The 19,822-nt window shown below is 37.3% G+C and overlaps 1 protein-coding gene and 1 pseudogene across 1 annotated transcript in view; one reads left to right on the forward strand and one right to left on the reverse strand.

Moving 5' to 3' along the window:
• Window positions 1-2,078: 2,078 nt before the first annotated feature.
• LOC111159434 (ribonucleotide reductase catalytic subunit M1) overlaps window positions 2,079-19,822 on the reverse strand; it is a 36,466-nt gene continuing 18,722 nt past the window's right edge. The window contains exons 8-19 of the mRNA XM_022521898.1: window positions 19,125-19,266; window positions 17,720-17,803; window positions 15,117-15,278; window positions 14,670-14,749; window positions 13,781-13,982; window positions 10,994-11,143; window positions 10,560-10,781; window positions 8,392-8,468; window positions 5,977-6,112; window positions 4,985-5,080; window positions 3,725-3,913; window positions 2,079-2,702 (exon numbers count right to left, since the gene is read on the reverse strand). Of these exons, the coding sequence (XP_022377606.1) occupies window positions 2,514-2,702; window positions 3,725-3,913; window positions 4,985-5,080; window positions 5,977-6,112; window positions 8,392-8,468; window positions 10,560-10,781; window positions 10,994-11,143; window positions 13,781-13,982; window positions 14,670-14,749; window positions 15,117-15,278; window positions 17,720-17,803; window positions 19,125-19,266 (1,729 nt within the window). The 3' untranslated portion in view covers window positions 2,079-2,513. The remainder of the gene's footprint in view (window positions 2,703-3,724; window positions 3,914-4,984; window positions 5,081-5,976; window positions 6,113-8,391; window positions 8,469-10,559; window positions 10,782-10,993; window positions 11,144-13,780; window positions 13,983-14,669; window positions 14,750-15,116; window positions 15,279-17,719; window positions 17,804-19,124; window positions 19,267-19,822) is intronic.
• LOC111159435 lies at window positions 15,285-16,626 on the forward strand (annotated as a pseudogene).

The raw sequence follows: 19,822 nt of genomic DNA on the forward strand, positions 1-19,822 counted from the left end.
CTCTCTCTCTCTGCCTGCCTCTCTGCCTACTTGTGATCTCTGTCTGTCAAATAAATAAAATCTTTAAAAAAAAAAAAAAAAAGAAATGGGCAGAAGACATGAACAGACATTTCTGCAAAGACCCAAATGGCCAACAGACACATGAAAAAGTGCTCAGTACCACTCGGCATCAGGGAGATACAAATCAAAACCACAGTGAGATACCACCTCACACCAGTCAGAATGGCTAAAACTAACAAGTTAGGAAACGACAGATGTTGGCGAGGATGCAGAGAAAGGGGAACCCTTCTACACTGTTGGTGGGAACGCAAGCTGGTGCAGCCACTCTGGAAAACAGCATGGAAGTTCCTCAAAAAGTTGAAAGTAGAGCTACCCTACCACCCAGCAATCGCACTATTGGGTATGTACCCTAACGATACAAATGTAGTGATCCGAAGGGGCATATGCACCCTAATGTTTATAGCAGCAATGTCCACAATAACCAAAGTATGGATAGAACCTAGACATCCATCAATAGATGAATGGATAAAGATGTGTATACACACACACACACACACACACACACACACACACACACACACACAGGAATACTAAGCAGCTATCAAAAAAATGAAATCTTGTCATTTGCAATGATTCAGATGGAACTAGAGGGTATTATGCTAAGCAAAATAAGTCAACCAGAGAAAGACAATGATCCTATGAGCTCTCTGATATGAGGAATTTGAGAGGCAGGGCAAGGGGCTTGTGCGGGAGTAGGGAAGGAAAAAATGAAACAAGATGAGATCAGGAAGGAGACAAACCATAAGAGACTCTTAATCTCATGAAACAAACTGAGGGTTGCTGGGGGGTAGGGGGAGGGATGGGTGGTTGGGTTATGGACATTGGGGAGGGTATGCGCTATGGTGAGTGCTGTGAAATATGTAAGACTGATGATTCACCAACCTGTACCCCTGGGGAAAATAATACATTATATGTTAATATTAAAAAAAAAAAAAAGAAAAAGAAAAAGTGAATGAACTCTAAAGGACCAAAAGGAAAAAGAAAGGGGCAAAAAGATTATCTGAAGATATATAAGAAATAATGGCTGAAAACTTCCCAAATTTAATGAAAGATGTGAATCTACTTATCCAAGCAGCTCAACAAATATCAAGGAGGATAAACTCAGAGATCCACACCAAGATACATTAAAATCAAATTGTCAAAAACCATTAGGATGGCTATTATAAAAAAACAAACAAAAAAAAAACAAAACAAAACAAAAAAAAACTAGCAAGTGTCGACAAGGATGTGGAGTAATTGGACTCTCATCCTCTATGGGTAGGAATGTACTATGGTGCAATGCCAACAGAAAAGTTCGGCAGTTCCTCAAAAAGTTAAACTAAATCTTATAATTATATACATATATTCCCACAATTCCACTTCTAGGTATATACCCACCAAAACTGAAAACAGTAATTGAAACAGATACTTGTGCATCAATGTTCGTAGCAGCATTATTCACAATAGCCAAAAGGTGAGAATAACCCCTAATGTCTAATAACATATGAATGGGGAGACAAAATAATATATACACACAATGGAATATTACTCAGCTTTTAAGAGGAATTAAATTCTGCTATATGCTACGTGGATGAACCTTGAAAACATGCTAAGTGAAGTAAGCCAGACATAAAAGGTCACGTATCGTAGTATTCCATTTATATGAGGTACCTGGAATAAGTAAATTCAAAGATAGAAAGTAGAACAGAGGTTATCAGGGATTGAGAGAAGGGAATGAAGATGTTGTTTTAGAGTTTCTGTGTGGGATGATAAAAAATTTCTGGAAATAGGTAGTGGTGATACCACTAAACTTCATGCCACTAAACTGTATGCTTTAAAGTGGGTAAAAATGGTAACATTTATGTTATGTATATTTACCACAATAAAAAGAGGAAATAAGCATATGTTAAAATCAGAATTCTACACAGCATCTATGTAATTTTTCTTAAAATTTCTTCTCTGAACTCTCAAAGCACAGAAAACATTTTTTCAAATTTGACCTTTGTATGAAAATAAATAACAAATTTGGTCTCACACAATCACTTAGAAATGTTTATTTCAGAATGACCTATAGGAGTTTATCCAGATAAAGGTCCTGACAGCACTTCTCACAGGTTATGACTCGTTTTGCTTCTCTGGACCCACCAGTCAAAGCAGCAAAACTATGTCTCCTTTCAAAAACTGAGGTCACCAGAAAAAGGGTGCCAGGTGGGCAATGAAACCCTACTCAATCACTCCCTATTTGCAAGGTGACTTCTTTTGCACTCCTAAAACTTCTACTTTGATTCCAGAGATAACAATTTAAAAAAATCAATACTTTCACTCTATATAGAAACAGTACTTTAAATTGACTGACCCTTTTGCTGCAATAAGGTCCAGCAAAGGCTTAGTACTTCAAGCAAACCTACTACACCTATCTATGCTCAAGAAGTAGTTCGGCTGTGAGGAAGTGCTGGTCTCCTCCAAGCCTTTCCTCAGGACCCACACATCAGACACTCCTCTCTATTCTCCAGAGAGCACACCATGGCTGCTGTGTTCCTCTCCTTCTCTTCTTCTTCTTTTGTTGCCTTCTCCTTATCTTTCAGCTTCTCCTTATTTAGAGTGAACTGGATTGGATTTGCTGCTGGTCGTGTCCTTAAGTAATACATCCCAGTCTTCAAACCCTACAAAGGAAGCAAAAACAGCTATTAGAAATTTTAAGAACACTAGGCATTCAAGACCAATGTTTAAAATACACTTCCATAAATCAAATCAGATTGTTTTCTAAACCTGAAATTCCAACTCCTTTAGGAAGGCTTCTCAAAAATGCTTAAGAGGTAGAAAGAGTCAGACAGTATACTGTGTTCCTTTTGCCACTAAAAAAGCTTATCTCTTTGGAAATGTCAAATAGTTTTGTTCTCTAGTCTTTTCTTGTTTTTAGGTGTATGACTTCCAAGTTTGCCTAAGACAACATGTCTACTTTATAACTATTTATGGAGATAGACTGTGTCTCTGTAAAGAACAGATGATGACTACTTCAAGGGTCAGGATCATCTTCTATTCAGTATCCCCAAAGCACATAGTGTGTGGTCAATAAATATCTCTTAAATTTAAAAAACAAACAAACTGTACATCTGTATAAATACCCAGAAGATTACCAGGTACTAAGGATAGAATCCAGAATCACAGGACTTTACAGTTGGCAATGATAAGCTAAGTAACTGGCCTTTATACTGTAAATAGTTAAAGTGGGGAAACAAAGGATGTTTCTGAATAGGGGGCTGGCACATGTAAAGTTTTATTTTAGAAATGGTAGCAGTGCACAAGACAGCCTAGATCAGATACTAGAAGCAGGGAGATCAGTTAAAAAGCTTAAGAATAATGGCAGTGGAACAGGAAGAAAGATGCTCAAGAAACAGTATAAAGGAACAACCACCACAACTTGGATGAGTGATTATATGGAGAATAAGGAGAGGATTGTAGGTAACTCCAAGGTTTCAAACCTCAGAGTGAAATAATCCTAAAAGAAACAAGAAAATCCAAAGTGTGATCTGGTACAAAAACCATGACTTGGTTTTAACACACTGGATTTGAAATGAAAAAACGGCTAGGTGGCAGTATTTAATAGGTAGCTAGAATATAAAACTGTTCCAATTTCAAAATATCCCAAGCTGGCAATAAGTCCTCCTTGAGTTCCTCCACGAACCTGCTTCCAGCCATAGAAGTGCATACTAGTGAGTTTGCCGTAGTTAGGCTCAGCAATGTGGATGTTCAAAGACTGGCTTTGATCAATGAAAGCACCTCTTTCAGCTGCCATCTTAAGAACGGTTTTCTGTGAAATTTCCCACACAGTCTTATAAAGTTGCTTCAGGTCATCAGGAATTTCTGGTATGCTCTGAAGAAGGAAAAACAAATGTTTATTGCAGCCTGGCTGAAGAAATCAGGATAATTAACGTAATTAATGAAACAAGGGTCTGGCCTTAGTTCTACTTCCTGCCAGATCTGACCGTACCATTTAGCATCATACAATATGATCCTTATCAGTTTTCCTAAGGCTGTTAACCTCTGGCTTAGAATGTCCAACAAAACTCCATTTAACCAACAAAGTATCTGGCTAGTGGTAATGATTATAAGATCCATTTCTATTTGGATCATAGCCAAACATTATTCTAGAGGTACTTAATAATAAAAGGAGCTAAGCAGCAATAAATGACCCTTGAATTCTGTAGAAAACAAAAGTAGTCAGGGATGTAACTCACATGTAGACAATCAAAGGAAGCAATGAAACAAACCCTTTCTGGAGTCGACAGAAATAATGTTTTCTTAGGTCTAGGGTTAATCTGCATTAAAACATACAGATTAGCTAATGCTATAATTTCTGCCAGCAAATATAGAAATGTTACAGAAATCCTTATCTGTGTTACCAGGGAAACAAATGTTTAAACAGAGCCCTCCATCTACAAATAAATACTTCTTGATTCTTGGCTGCCAATATTTTATTGTTAAATACTATCTGTGGCTCTGTTTTTTGGACTTTGAGTCCTTGGTCTCCACCGAGGACTTCTTAATTAAGTTTGACTCTCTAATTTCACACTTTATATCAGTGGTCCGAAAATTTTGATGCATTTTGGAATGACCCAGGGGGTCTTTAAGAAATACTAATGCCTGTCTCCAGACATTCTAATTTAATTGTTATGGGGTGCAACCTAAGCTTCAGAATTTTAAAAGCTCTCCAGTTGATTCTAATGTTCAGAGAAGTTGGAAACTACTGCTTTATATTATTGCACAAACAAGAGGGTAAAGTCTAGCTATATAAAGATGTATATAAGCCTACCACAACAATGCAGGTGAACACAAGCCCATATGACCACAGTGAATGACTTTTCTCTCTACTGAATGGGATAAGTGAGAAGGTACCAATGTCCAACTTAGATTCTAAAGAACACACTTGATTTTCATACTGTACCTGGATAGAACCATTGCATGCGATAATCTGATTTTTCATCTCTTCATTCCATAAGCCCCGCTCAGTAAGATCCTTCAGTAAGTGAGGATTTACAATCTGAACAGAAAACCAAAAAAGATGAAGGAATAATAAGAATGATAGAGCCTAAACAGGATCACAGTCCTGGAGCTTAAAATAAATAAGATGAAGAAGTATTTAACATTAAATTAGCTGGTAAAGTCTATCTTTTACAAGATTGAGAGGCCCATCCTACCAAACAAAAGTTATGTTCCTTTAAAATCTTGATCTGTGATTCAAGAAACATAGTATTTGCCAAAGTGAAAAGAACTAGCATTGCCTAAGATGGGTAAATCTGTGTGGATTACTTCTTCCCCCTCCCCCCAAGTAAGGAGAAAATAATACTTAAGAAGAAACATTAGAAATGTATCCACTCCAAACCTTACAGAAATTTATTTCAGGAGATCAGGAAATTCACAAATAAAAATCTTTTAAATTAGTGGTTCTCAACCCTAGTTGCACATTAGAATTACCTGAGAACCTTAAAAAAACACTGGTCCTACCCACCAGGAATTCTAATTTGTAAACCAGGTTGAGAACTATTGTCATGGTTCCATATACTTCTTGCTTCTATATACATCTTGAGTTTCACTGTATACATCTTGAGTATCATCAACTTAAGCATCTGAGGTCATAGTATACATCATTATGATTACAGTATGGTTAAATACCATGTGAATTCTAGTATCAACAAGTTATTTTCCTACCCACCTATCGATACTTTCCTGCCTAATGATCATTCATTCTTTCAACAGATATTTATTAAATGTCTATTATTAAATAACATAGAATAATATTGGACATGAAGAGGAATTACTTTATCAAAGCTCTGCCCCCGTACAAAGCAAAAAGGACATACTAAATATGAGTTGGCATTTACTCCCAACATCAGGCTTTTGCAAGATCTCCTGTAGCTCTACTCGTCATCTTCTCACCTGAAATTCTCCTGACAAAACTCTGCGAGTATAGATGTTGCTGGTATAAGGTTCGATGGACTCATTATTTCCCAGAATCTGAGCAGTTGAAGCAGTAGGCATCGGGGCAATAAGTAAACTGTTTCTTATACCATACCTAAAGAAAAGGAGATTATTAGGTGCTGGTACTAAAGCTACAATCTGCCCGGAAGGGAGCTACTTCATGTCACTGCAATAAATGCAGATGGAGTGAGTGACATCATACATGCATTAGACTCACATAATGACTTTTGAATTTGACCCCTATAGAGATGCATCTCACAGTATGGGTGCTATAGCTCACCCCTCTCCTAAACACCTAACTCCTAAACAAAATTAGCACAATTTTACTGCTGAAGTTTCTTATCATGCCATGATTTATTAGTACTTCATACACTAGCTTGCCTAAGGAAATAATCGAATGGCTGTTGAAGAGTCCCCACCTGTATCAGAGTACATTCATTCAACCCTCACTCTTTTCTACGTGCCCTATGATCACTGTGCTAAGCCCTTTCAGGAAACATAATGATGTGAAAGTGGTCAGAATCCAACATCTATCACCAAAATTCTCCACAGGGAAAGATTATGCTCAAAGTATATTCCTGACTTCCTCTATTACCTCTTCACTCATAAGTTCCTAGAGGAAGGTTAACATCTTCTGCCTCTATTCACTGCCAAATAGAGTGCTTAAGGAAGAATATGCCATCTGAACATGGAGAAATCTTCAAGCTGCCCTTAGCTCATCCTTCAAAGCTCAGCCTAAGAGATAACTACTAGAACATCTTTCCTGACCAGGCAGACAATACTAAATACAACTGTAAGTATTTCTTCCACTTATGTGTGCTACATGTCTCACCTTACTCTTAAGTTTTTCAAACACCAAGAATTTGTCTTTCCTATATTCTATAGCTCTGGATTTATCCAGTACTTAGCGTAAAGCTTCATGTCCTAATGGAATCTGTACTACTGGGATCTTAATCTCACTTTGCCACTCCTAGTTTTGAGGCATCAAGCAAATCACCAGCGGATTTCATGTCTTACTTCTTCAGTAAAGTGGACAGTGATTTTCCCGTCCAAAGAGAGGAAACATTTTGAAAAGTCATATATATATATATATATATATATATATGACATACTTAACTATGGAATTGTCTGTAATCATTAAAAACATTAGGTAAATCTTCAAGTACTAGAGAAAGACATCGAAAATAAATCACGAAGTCTTAGGATATATCAAATTTGATCATATTTTTATAACAAAACTGTGTGCATCTGCAAATGTACTGAAAAAGGTCTAGAAAAATACACACCATTAACAATGGCTATCTGTGGGAAAAGGAATAAGTTGGTTTGTATTTGTTTTGTGGAACAAGTGGTTGGCAGGAGAGGTATAAAGAAGGGCTTTCACCTTCCATTTTATTTCTGTACTTGAACTTTGTTATTCATGTATTAATTCTGAAATTTTAAAAAGTTCTATATAGAAAAATATCCATAGTATTTTGAAAATAAAATGAAATACATGTCCATTTTTGTAGAAGTTGAATTTGCATATAAATGTACACAAGCACACACATTTAGAGGAAAGTCTGAAAGATGAAAGACAGAAAGATACAAACAGATTTTTAGGAGGTGGTTTTGGGATAATTTCATTTGACTGCCTTTCACACATACATTTTCCTAAATTTTCTAACAAGTATTATTAAGTAATAAAACAATTTTAAGGCAAATAGATATTTTTTAAAGAGTATTTTTAAAGCTACTGCTTCCTTCTGTAAACATTAAACACTCTGCATACGCATTAATCCAGAGACAACAGGCTCATGAAGAACGTGAAAACAACTTGTTTTATTATTCACTAAGCAAAACATCCTACCCGCCCTTAAATCCTTTTTATTTTTATTAGTTTGAAAGGCCTTAAAAACCTCAAGTTTTACATTTTTCTTTCACAGTTTAACACATTACCCTCCAAAAGCTCTTCCAAATCCCTAACTTACTCCTGTGACAACCAATTCAGCAAAAGCCATTTAGATGCCCAAGGTAGTTAAGCAATAAATAAAAGTGAAAAACATTTAAAAAGCAAGCACACTCGGAAATATGAAGTTTAATGAGAAAAAGAATTGCTTAATCTGGGTAGTTACGCCCCAAAACAAGACCAACTAGTAACACCTACCATTTATTAAGATGCTTTCATTGTACCAAGCTATTTATAGGCTACTATTCATATATTATCTTACAAAGTATTTTTACAAAAATTGTTCTGTAGATAGGTCATTTTCGCCCCATTTAAAAGAGGAAAAATGAGTTTCAGAAGTTAAAATAACATACCTAACTTCTGAAAGCCAGAATGAGAACCTAAACCCTCCTTACTTTAAAACTACCTTACAGCTATTTGCTTACTTTGCAATCTTTTCCTTGAGAAGTTTCCAGTCCCACAAGTCTGTGGGAGTAACATTCCACATATCATACTGAAGGATCTAGGGAATAAACAAAGCAAACTTATGACAAATCACTCTATAACAATTTAAAACCATGACAAAAAGCCAATCACTAACTGCCATGCCCCACAACCCAACAGATATCTTCTAGTGGAACTGTGTGAGGAATACAAGGTCCAGAGATTTCTCTGAACAAACTTTCATACAGTCATATTGATCAAAAGCAGGCTAAGAAAACTGGCTAAGGCATATCTCTTCCCCATGTCCCTGCTGTGTGCCCTCAGAGGGCCCATAACGTATCTACAAACCAGGAAATCCTAACATTCATGTAAGTATGTTGCTGAGATGCATTCTTTTTTTGTACATAAAAATGTTATTCTAAAAAAAAAAAAAGTTATTCTAATTTCATCTTTAATTGCTTTGATCTATTTACTTAGCTATTACTAACATCTATTTTCAAACCACTGGTTATCAGATTTCCTAAATACCAGCAGGAACATCAGGACTAAACATAACGTAACATTTTACTTCACACTGAAGAGACTCATACTACCAATAATAAAGGCAGTGTGGAAATCAGAATTCCCAGGTTCCCCAGATGCACAGGCCATGTATAATGTCCTCCTCCTGAGTGTCACTTACATAATCAAGGCAAAGAGGAAAAGTTTCTACAGATGTAATTAAGGTTACCAATCAGTTAATTTTGAGTTAAACGAAAGAGAGATTATCCTGAGTGGATCTGACTTATCATGTGAAAGCCTTCAAAAGAGAAACTGGACTGGGGCCTTCTTGAAACGAGAGACTCTCTCCTACTGGCTTTCAAGAAGCACAATGTCATGAGTTGTACAGGTACAAACAAATGAATTCTGCCAAAGACCAGGTGAGCTTGGAAGAGGACTCTGAGCCTCAGAGCAGACCATAGCCTCTATCAACACCTTGACTATAACCTTGAGAGACCCAAACAAAATGACCTAGCTAAGGCAAGACTGGACCCCTATTCAAGGAAACAGAGATAATGTATGTTGTTTTTATCCACTAAATTTAGCAAAAGAAACTAATACGGTTAGCATGCTTAAGTCACTTTTACCAATGACTAGTTCTAAATAAAGCATTAAAATAAAGGGGCATCTGGCTGGCTCAGTCGGTGGAGTATGCGACTCTTGATCTCAAGGTTTTAAGTTCAAATCCCATGTTGGGTGTAGAGATTACTCAAAAATAAAAACTTGGGGTGCCTGGGTGGCTCAGCTGCTTAAGTGTCTGCCTTCAGCTCGTGTCGTGATCCTGGGATCCTGGGATTGAGCCCCACATGGGGCTCCCTGCTCAGCAAGGAGTCTGCTTCTCCTGGCCCCTCTGCTCCTCACCCCCAGCTTGTTTCCTCTCTCTCTCTCTCTCTCTCTTCCCACGCTCTCTCGAATTTTAGTAAATGTGCTGCTGAAGCAAGTACACTCTCTCTCTCTCAAATAAATAAAAATCTAAAAATAAAATCTTTTAAAAACCCCACATTAAAATAGAGTATCCTTTTTAGTCTAGAGAACAAAAGTACCATATTAGTTTCCTGTGTCTGGTATAACAAATCACCATAAATTTCATGGCTTAAAATAACAAAAATGTGTGCTTACTTCGGCAGCACATATACTAAAATTGAAATGATAGAGAAGATTAGCATGGCCCCTATGCAAGGATGACATGCAAATTCATGAAGCATTCCATATTTTTTTTTTTTTTTAATATATTCTCTCATAGTTCTGGAAGCCAGAAGCCCAAATGAACATGTTGGGAGGGCCACGTTCTCTCCAGGTGCTCTGGAGAAGATTCTGTTCTTTGACTCTTCCAGTTTCTAGTGGCTATAGGCATTCCTGGGTTATGGGTGCATCACTCCAACTTCTGCCTCTATGGTCATGTTGCCTCTCCTCTTCTCTGTCTCTTGTAAGGACTACTGTCGCTGGATTTAGGGCCCACCTGGGTAATCCAGGATAATCTCATTTCAAAATCCTTAATTACATCTGCAAAGACCCTTCTGAAATCCAAAAAGGTAACATTCATGGGTTCCAGGGATCAAGATGTGAATACATCTTTTTGAAGGCTACCATTCAGCTTACAGGCAAAAAGAAACATTATTCATATACTTACTCCTCTGCTAACTGGAGAGCCCTCATAGGTTTCATATGGGCCATGCTCCTTGGCCAAGTCACAGCTGGCTTCCAAGGCTCCATAATAAATGGTTTCAAAGATCTGCTTGTTCAGTAGCTGAGCTTCTGGACTCTCAAACGGATACCTCATCAGAATAAAAGCATCTGCCAGACCTTGTACCCCAATTCCAATGGGGCGATGGCGTTTATTTGATAAGCATGCCTTTGTGCCAACAGATTTAGAGAAGAAGGAGACATTACTGAACAGAAAAGGCAACATTCTGCACCAGATGATACATGCTCTTTTTTTAATCTCTATTTTCTCACAAATATTCCAATGACAGCCGTTTAAATGAAGACTGTCAGGCCATGATAATCTCCCTTCTACTACTTGGATTTCAAGAATCATCAATAAGCGGAGACCTCTATTCATACCTCTGGGATAGGGTAGTAGTTAATATCAATAATTTTATTCAAATTTCGGACAATGACTTTAGTGACTTCAGCCAGCTTCTTAAAGTCGTATGTGTGTTCTGACGTGACATACATATTGAGGGCCAGGGAAGCCAAGTTACAGACTGCAACCTGGAATGCAAAGAAAAAGGGTCAAGAATCACACAATTTTTATTTCTTCCCCCTGTGTCAATGACACCACCATGTAAGCCTCTAACACTCTATATACATTTTTATATTTATCTCCTCCCTCTTCACTGTTCATTTCTAAATCCCAATACCTATTCACATGTGAGTTGTAAAATGCAGCAGTGAAATAGGTAAGATAGAGAATCTGTGTTCCATAGTCCATGGCTCTATTGCCACAGTGACCTCCCACTGTGCTCTAATTTTTTATGGTATCTGTCTCAGTCAGTAGATGTACTGTCCAATAGAGTAGCCAATAGCCACATGTAGCTATTTAAATAAAATTAAAAGTTCAGTTTCTCAGTTGCACTAGTCCTATTTCATGTGCTCAATAGCCACCAGATACATTTCCATTGCTGCAGAAAGCTCTTCCAAATTACACATTCCCACCTTCCTCTCACTGAAATTCTGATAAGCCCCTAACAACAGGGGATCCAAGTTTGTGAATTCTGAAAAAGCTCTTCAGGTGATTTATCACTAGGTGGTAAGCTTTTTCAGGAAAGAAACATATCTTATTTATACTTATATTTTTAGTACTAGTTCCACATCTGGTATCTAACAAATGCTTAATAATGTTGAATGAATATACTTTACTTCCCATTTTGATTATGACTATCCTAACCCAAAAATCTCAACTCCCCTCACCTAGACTCCCTCATGCCCTTCGTATCTACTCAATTCTACACATATCGCCTAAGTACCCATTTTTAAAGCTTATCTCGGATTGCTAAGTCTGATAAATGTTACAAAGAAAAATAAGGCAGGAAAAGACAAAATGGTTCTAGGAATAAGGACAGAAGGAGTGCCATTTTAAAACAGAGTTGTCAAGTAAGACCTCACTGATAATGAGACATATGAACAAAGAACTGAAAAGGTTAGACAGTAAGTCACATGGCTATCTGGGAGGGAAGAACATTTTCACATTCAAAGTAAACAGCAAAAATCCTGATAAAGGGGGTGTGCTTGATGTACTTGGAAATTAGTAGGGCTGGAGCGCAGTGAACAAAGGGGAAAGTAACAGTAGATGAGATGGGCATACCTAGTTGTGCATGAACTCATAGGGCACTATAAGAATTCTGGATGGAAATTAAGTACTGATACATGCTACAACACTGATAAGCCTTGAAAACATGCTAAGTGAAAGAAGCCTGACACAACAGACCACTGTATTACATGATTCTGTTTATAGAGAAAGCCCGTAAGAGGGAAATCTAGAAGCAGAAAATAGATTAGTAGTTGCCAGGGGCTGGGGGAAGAGGGCTAATGGGTAGAAGGTTTCTTTCCGGGTTGATGAGAAGTGTTCTAGAATTAGATATTGGTGATGGTTACACAACCTTGTGGATATACTAAAAAACACTGAAATGTACACTTAGATTTTATGGTATGAGAATTATATTTCCGTTTTTAAAAAATGAACAAACTGGATGGGCTGGAAAGTCAAAGAAGAGTGTTGTGTGGAGGAATGTTATGACCTGATTTTTGTTTTAAGAAGGGTCACTCTAGTCTCTAACATAATCTATCTTGTACAATAGTTACTTGAGTACAGTATATGCCAGTTTTCTCCAACAATGAATTATACATTTCCAGAAGGCAGGGCCTGAGCCATAATCATTTACATCCTAGAGCACTTGGTAGTGTCTTACACATAGCTGGTGCTCAGTAAACTCTGGCTGAATTAAACCACAACCCTAGCAGTTATGTTCAATTCACTTCACATTTTCTTCCCAACTTTAAATTTTTCGTGTTTTTTAGGTCCTAGCATATGGGATCTGCTCCTTCCTCCTCATTTCCATAGTTTACATCCAACATCTAAGCAGCCTGTCATCCAACCACTACAATAATCTCCACAAGCTAACCTCCAACCTCCTCTAACACCAAGACACTCTATTACCAGAAACAAGATCTATATTTCTCATCCTAGCATTTTTGATGCTATTTTCCTTTCAGGACCTACAGGCTTCCTACTCTGTGACATACCAGACATTTCACCTACTATCTCCCCTCCCCCAGCTATAGCCATCTCTGCAGATACCAAACCATAATGTATTTGCTCCATTAGAACAAACTTATTTGACAATCACTGCACAAAACCTATTCCTGTCTCTGATCTGACAGGCTATTCTTCCCTTTTCTATAAACTTAAAAAAAAACAAAAAACAAACAAAAAAAAACTATGTCCCATTTCTAGCCTCACCTCTTCTGCAAATCGCCTTAAAGATTTGCCATTAGAATTTTGTCTCTCCATTCACTGAAAGGACTCTCTACCTGCTTACTGAATTAGCATCCTGACACATTCTTGTGTTTGTCCTAAACCGCCATAATGGAACACTGAGAAAATATTATTACAACAATGGGTGTGTAAGAAAAAGAGTCTTTTCTATATAGCTTAGACTCTAAGATATTTAAGGGTACAGATCACATCTGTTCCTTTCTCTTGTCATCTCTACTTTAGTGCCCTTCTATTTACAGCAAACTTTGGAAACTCCCTTCCCCCATTTCAAGTAAAATCAAGTAAGTGATTCACAAATAATAACGGCCCAAGATTCTCCTCTCAGGACTCTGGGCAGAAGTTTGTCTACCTACCTCATCTTTGCTGGTATACTCTACTATTTCTGTGCACAGGTTGCTGCATTTGATCGTTCCCAGGTTCTGCTGGTTGCTCTTCCGATTACAGGAATCTTTGTAGAGCATGTACGGGGTACCTGTCTCTGTCTGAGACTCAATGATGGCATACCAAAGCTGCTGAGCTTTTACAACTTTGCGGACACGACCCTGTTTCTCATAACTGAAAGGCAAAGCTAATATTATTTTAATATTCCCTAAGAAAATCTTTATTGCAGACAACTTGAAGACACTAAAGTATAAAATTATGAAAACTCTTATTAAATGTTTACTGTTTTGCTAAGAGAGCAGAGGAAAATCGGGCAGTTCTGGACCCATTAGAATATACCCAAATCCCATTAAATCAATAATACCCATCATAAGGAAAAAGAGTAACACCTAAAGTTGTCAGATCTACTACTGTGCTATTATTTAATGAACTAGTGACATGTGTCCTAGCTGTTCTTGATTTCTGTGGGCAATATAAAGTGTAACTTTTTATATCATATATATTTATATATTTGCTTTATACTGTAAGACAAAGCAAATTATTAACCTTTACCTTAATTTTTATAAGTATCAATTAAAAACCAAAGCACCTCTTTATAAGTCACAAAGGTTTTTTTGTTGTTGTTGTTGTTGTTGTTGTTTTTAAGTCGCAAAGTTTTAATTAAGAAAGAAGACAGAAGCAAATTTTGGTGAAGATTCAGGTAGCAAATCTGACCACAATAAAATTACTAATCATATTCTCTCCTGGATATTTCTGAAGATTCCTAGAAACTGGTTAATAACTGATGAGGTTTTGAAATTTGGATCCCCCAAATAAAACAAACACATGATTAAAAATTACTACTTCATATTTTTCCCATACCTTTCATATAGCTTCTCAAATTCCTCTCCCCAAACCTCATCCAGACCAGGACATTCATTTGGACACATCAAAGACCAATCCTACAAAGGGAAGAACCCATAAAGACTTGAAATAACCAACCACACGTAGTTTATTAGGAACATTACAAGGGTTAGGGTGGCTTCCATAGACTCTCTTGGCAATCTGCTATAGAAATAATCATTTCGGGCTCAGGCTCAAACATCTAGTTCTGCCTGTTTATACATGACCTTTTAAGCATTTAGGTCAGATAGAATCTGCTTTAGAGAATAAAAACCCAAGAGGGTAGGAATGGCATCTCTTAAATTGCTTAAAATGCCTTCCATAGCTTAACACATAGGTGGATTCTTCCTAACCATGATTTAAGCTGACAAAAAAGAAAGCTGATATGAATCAAGTTGTTCTTACCAACAGGTACCTCTTTCTTACCTGATTAGTCTCCACTCGTTTCATGAAGAGATCTGGAATCCAAAGGGCAAAGAAAAGGTCCCTGGCACGCTGTTCTTCCTTTCCTGTGTTCTTCTTTAAATCAAGAAACTCAAAAATGTCTAAATGCCAAGGCTCCAGGTAAATAGCAAATGCCCCAGGTCGCTAAAAGCAAGTAAACCATCATTCTTTTCAGAATCAGAATGAAATAAAGAAACTTCGTATTTTCCAAAGCACTTTTAGAATATCACCTTTGGTCTACACTATAATTAAGGAATTAAATGAGAGAATACAAATAAAAGTACTACAAATATAAGTAGTAATATTGTTCTTACAAGTCCAGGAGTAAAAAAGTGCACTTGATAAGAACAAGATGAAATAACTCATCCAAAGTGACCCAGTGAACTGCAGATGGAGCTTCCTTTCAGCTGCCATACAGCTCACTTGACCTTACATAACAGGTACACAAAGCCCACAGGAAATCACCTTAACTTTGACAATAATACGTTGTGCTCTTATTAAAGATCAAAAAAGTGATGTCTTATCAAGGTCTCCACAGATCATTTTTAAAGTCCATCAAGGGAGCTCTCTTTACCATTTTGCAAGATGGCAGGCGAAAAAGCTGAAAAGCTGGATACTAAGTAGAAAAAACCTGAAGCCAAGAAGCTGATGTTGGTGGTAAGGCTCAGGAGGGTAACCCCAAGGCTAAAACGCCAAAGAAGGGGAAGCCCCAATGCAGCCAAAACCCTGTCCTAGTCAAAGGAATTGGCAGATACTCCCGATCGGCTATGTGTTCCAGAAAGGCCATATACAAGATGAAGTTAAATCTAAATCCAGGGTGCAGCTAAATTTAGATTAGCTAAATCTAAATTAGCTAAATTTAGATGCAGCTAAATCCAGGGTTGAAAAGAAAAAGGAGAGGTTCTTGCTACTGTCACAAAACCAGTTGGTGGTGACAAGAATGGTGGTAACGGGGGGTTAAACTTCGCAAAATGCTGAGGAGGTATCCTACTGAAGATGTGCCTCGAAAGCTGTTGAGCCATGGCAATAAACCTTTCAGTCAGCACGTTGAGAAAACTGCAAGCTAGCATCGCTCCTGGGACCATTTTGTTCCTCCTCACTGGGCACCACAGAGGCAAGAGGGCAGTTCTCCTGAAGCAACTGAGCAGTGGCTTGTTACTTGTGACCGGACCGCTGTCCCTCAATTGAGTTCCTCTGTGTAGAACACACCAGAAATTCGTCATTGCCACTTCTACCAAAATTGTTATCAGCAGTATGAAAATCTCCAAACATCTCAGTGATGCTTACTTTAAGAAGCTGCATAAGCCCAGACACCAGGAGGGTAAGATCTTTGACACCAAGAAAGAGAAATATGAAATTATAAAGCAGGACAAGGTTGATCAGAAAGCTGTGGACTCGCAAATTCTGCCAAAAAGCTTCAGCTTCAGGGCTACCTCCGCTCTCTGTTTTCTCTCACAAATGAAGTTTACCTTCACAAATTGGTGTTCTAAATTTCTTATAAAGAACCTGATTAAATAACTAATTAATTTTAAAAAAATAAAAATAAATAAAGTCCATCAAGGGAAATTCATAAGCTAACAGGTGATTAGTATGGCTACATAACTGTCAGAGGCAGGCTCAAATTGCAAACTATCCTGCTGTGAACATTGGGTAAACAATCCAATCATCTCAACTTTACTTCTCCCTCTGTGAAATCGGCAGAGTTGTGTTTTTGTTTTTGTTTTTTAAGATTTTATTTATTTATTTGACAGAGAGAGATCACAAGTAGGCAAAGAGGCAGGCAGAAAGAGAGGGAGAAGCAGGCTCCCCGCTGAGCAGAGAGCCCGATGCAGGGCTCGATCCCAGGACCCTGAGACCATGACCCAAGCCGAAGGCAGCAGCTTAACCCACTGAGCCACCCAGGCGCCCCCGTTTTTGTTTTTTAAAGAAAAATCTACAAGACTATTACAATCCCTTTTCAAGGTTAGGTATTAATATTAAGCCACAACTTTAAAAATTCTTTGCCAATAAACTTTCATACAAAAAAGCTGACTAGGGGGTGCCTGGCTGGCTCAGTGCGTACAGTATGTGACTCTTGATCCTCAGAGTCATGAATTCAAGCCCCGCACTGGGTGTGGAGTCTACTTAAAAAATAAAAAATAAAAATAAAAATAAATAAATAAAAGCTGGCTAGACCATTGGTTGCCTGGAGCCAGGGGCAAAGCATGTATGGGTGGGAGTGATGTGATTAATCAAAGGTGCCTGCAGAAACATTTTGGGGTAATAGGAAATGTTCTAGATCTTGATTAGTGTAGTGACTACACAAGTATATATATTTGTCAAAATCCACCAAACTGTACACTTAAAGTGTGTACACACTTAAAGTAAGTAAAGTATACCTCATTAAACTGATTTTAAAAGTGAAAAAAAGTAGTTGGAAATATATACAGTATATTAGCAAAGTAGTTAGAAATATATAGAGAGTAAATCATCTTATTTGAAGCATACATGTTTTTAGGTTAAAGATTTTTAGTTCCAGGACTTCCAGGACTTCCAGGACTTTCCAGGACTTTTAGTTTCCAGGACTTTCAAGTAACAGAACATACCTTGTTTCCACCTTGATCCACATATCGAGCTGTGTTGTTATATACTCTGAGCATTGGTACAAGGCCATTGGAATTGCCATTAGTCTGAAAAAGAAACCAAGAATAAAGGCATCTGGAGTAGAACGGTGGAACTAAGAACGCAAAAGAACAAAATGGCTCAACAGTGAACAAATTACTCTCTTCATATCTGTATAGTCTCCTCTGCTCTCCATCTCTCCTTTTGCTTTGCAAACAGAATACCCAATATAAAATAAACAAAATGTTGGTTTTCTCTAATTATTACTGTAATGTTGTGGTTACATCTCTTATTTACAATGAGATATAACATTACAAGTCAAAAGAATCTGAAATCAGGGTAGGTAAATTTAAATTTCATACCTTCTAATGGACATTTATACAGATCTACTTTGGGTAGAATAAAAACACTACTACAGTGTCTTTTTCCCAAAAGAATTCAAGTAAACTTACAGTAAGAATTATATACAATGGATAAATGAGGACAATAAAGATAAATGGAGATTCTCAATACTAAAATGGAATCTAGAATAAAGATAAGAAAATATAGACTTCTAAAACTAGGAGATACCACATCAAATTTTAAAAATAATCCTTCTAACTCCAAAGCAAGCCTTTAAACAGATTAGAAAAATAAATGAACAGCTCACACTACTATTATGTGTAAGTGCTCCAAAACACTACATAATAATTTCCTTCTAGACTCTCTAACTTTATTGGTAGGGTTAGATATTTCCTTCACATTACTGGTGAGGAAACAAACTCAGAGATGTAAAATAACTTATGCTAGCCTCCATTACTGGTAAGCAGTAGAGATAGAATTTAAATCCAGGTCTTACCCAACATCCTTATCTTGACTCTCAATGAACAGTGAACTAGCAAAAGGCTAAACTTACATCATAAGGTGCCAATGTTTAAAGTATGAATCCTGGCTCTATCACATATTAAGTGACTGATCTCTAGAAGTAACTTAATTTTCTATGCCTTAGTTTTCTCACCTGTAAAATGAAGCCAATATTGCCTATACTCACAAAGTAATTGTAAGGAGTAAAGCTCCTGCCGTGTGTCTATCTCCTACTGTTGTAGTAAGGATTAAATGTGTAACTCAAGTAAAGCTTTTATAACAGACTTAGCATATAGTAAGCACTCAATAAATGATAGCTGTGCTATTATTATTGCGAAGATGAATCTGAATTCTAAAATCTGACCTAAAAAAAATCCTACAGATCATCTAATCTAAACCAGAAGCTAGAAGTAGTGAAATGACCCACTCCATGTCAAAAAGCCGGCTAGCACTTATCAGGGAGCCAGGTCTCCCAAGCCCTAGCATCTGCCCTCTCAACCTGAATCCCTCTAGCCTAAATTTTTTAGTCACAAAACAGAAGCTTACCCCAGCAATGTAGCTGCCAGTAGCTCGAATACAACTCACAGCAACACCAATTCCCCCAGCAGACTTGGAAATCAATGCACACTGCTTTAGAGTGTCATAAATGCCTTCAATACTATCATCCTTCATACTCAGAAGGAAACAGCTATGGGGGAAGAAAAAGTCACAACTCAGCAAGGAAATGAAACAAAACAGAAACAACATTGACTATACACCCCAAAAACAGTAAGTTGGGCAAATAAAAGATCTAAGGTTTAAAAAATTCCTAGGTATTTTAGGGGGAAAAAAAACCTTTTACTGGATATGATACAAGACACATCAATAAATCATATTATTTTAAAAATATCTCGCCGCCTATCCCAGATGCTAGGCCTAAAAGGAAGTTTTATAATATAATCTAAAATATTAATTTACATGTTCATCAGACTGCAAATGTGCTTTGTCACATTTTCTCATGCAAATTCCTAAGCATACATAACTAATAGGTCTTTCCAACCTATTACTAAGCCAAGTAAAATTAAACATTTATGGAATAAGAAACATCTATCCCATGGTCAAACAATTCTTTGAAAGGCCCTCCAAAATTTAGCTCCTTTACAGCCTTTTGGAAGACAGCTCCCCTAACTTGTGATTTGGATCTCATTCTGCTCCCTACCTCAGGAAATTTACTCTACCAATGATCCCTTCACTATCTTGAATCT

This window comes from Enhydra lutris, unplaced genomic scaffold (genome assembly GCF_002288905.1).
Source record: "Enhydra lutris kenyoni isolate GAN:26980312 unplaced genomic scaffold, ASM228890v2 scaffoldscaffold68, whole genome shotgun sequence".
In the NCBI taxonomy this organism is placed as follows: domain Eukaryota; kingdom Metazoa; phylum Chordata; class Mammalia; order Carnivora; family Mustelidae; genus Enhydra; species Enhydra lutris.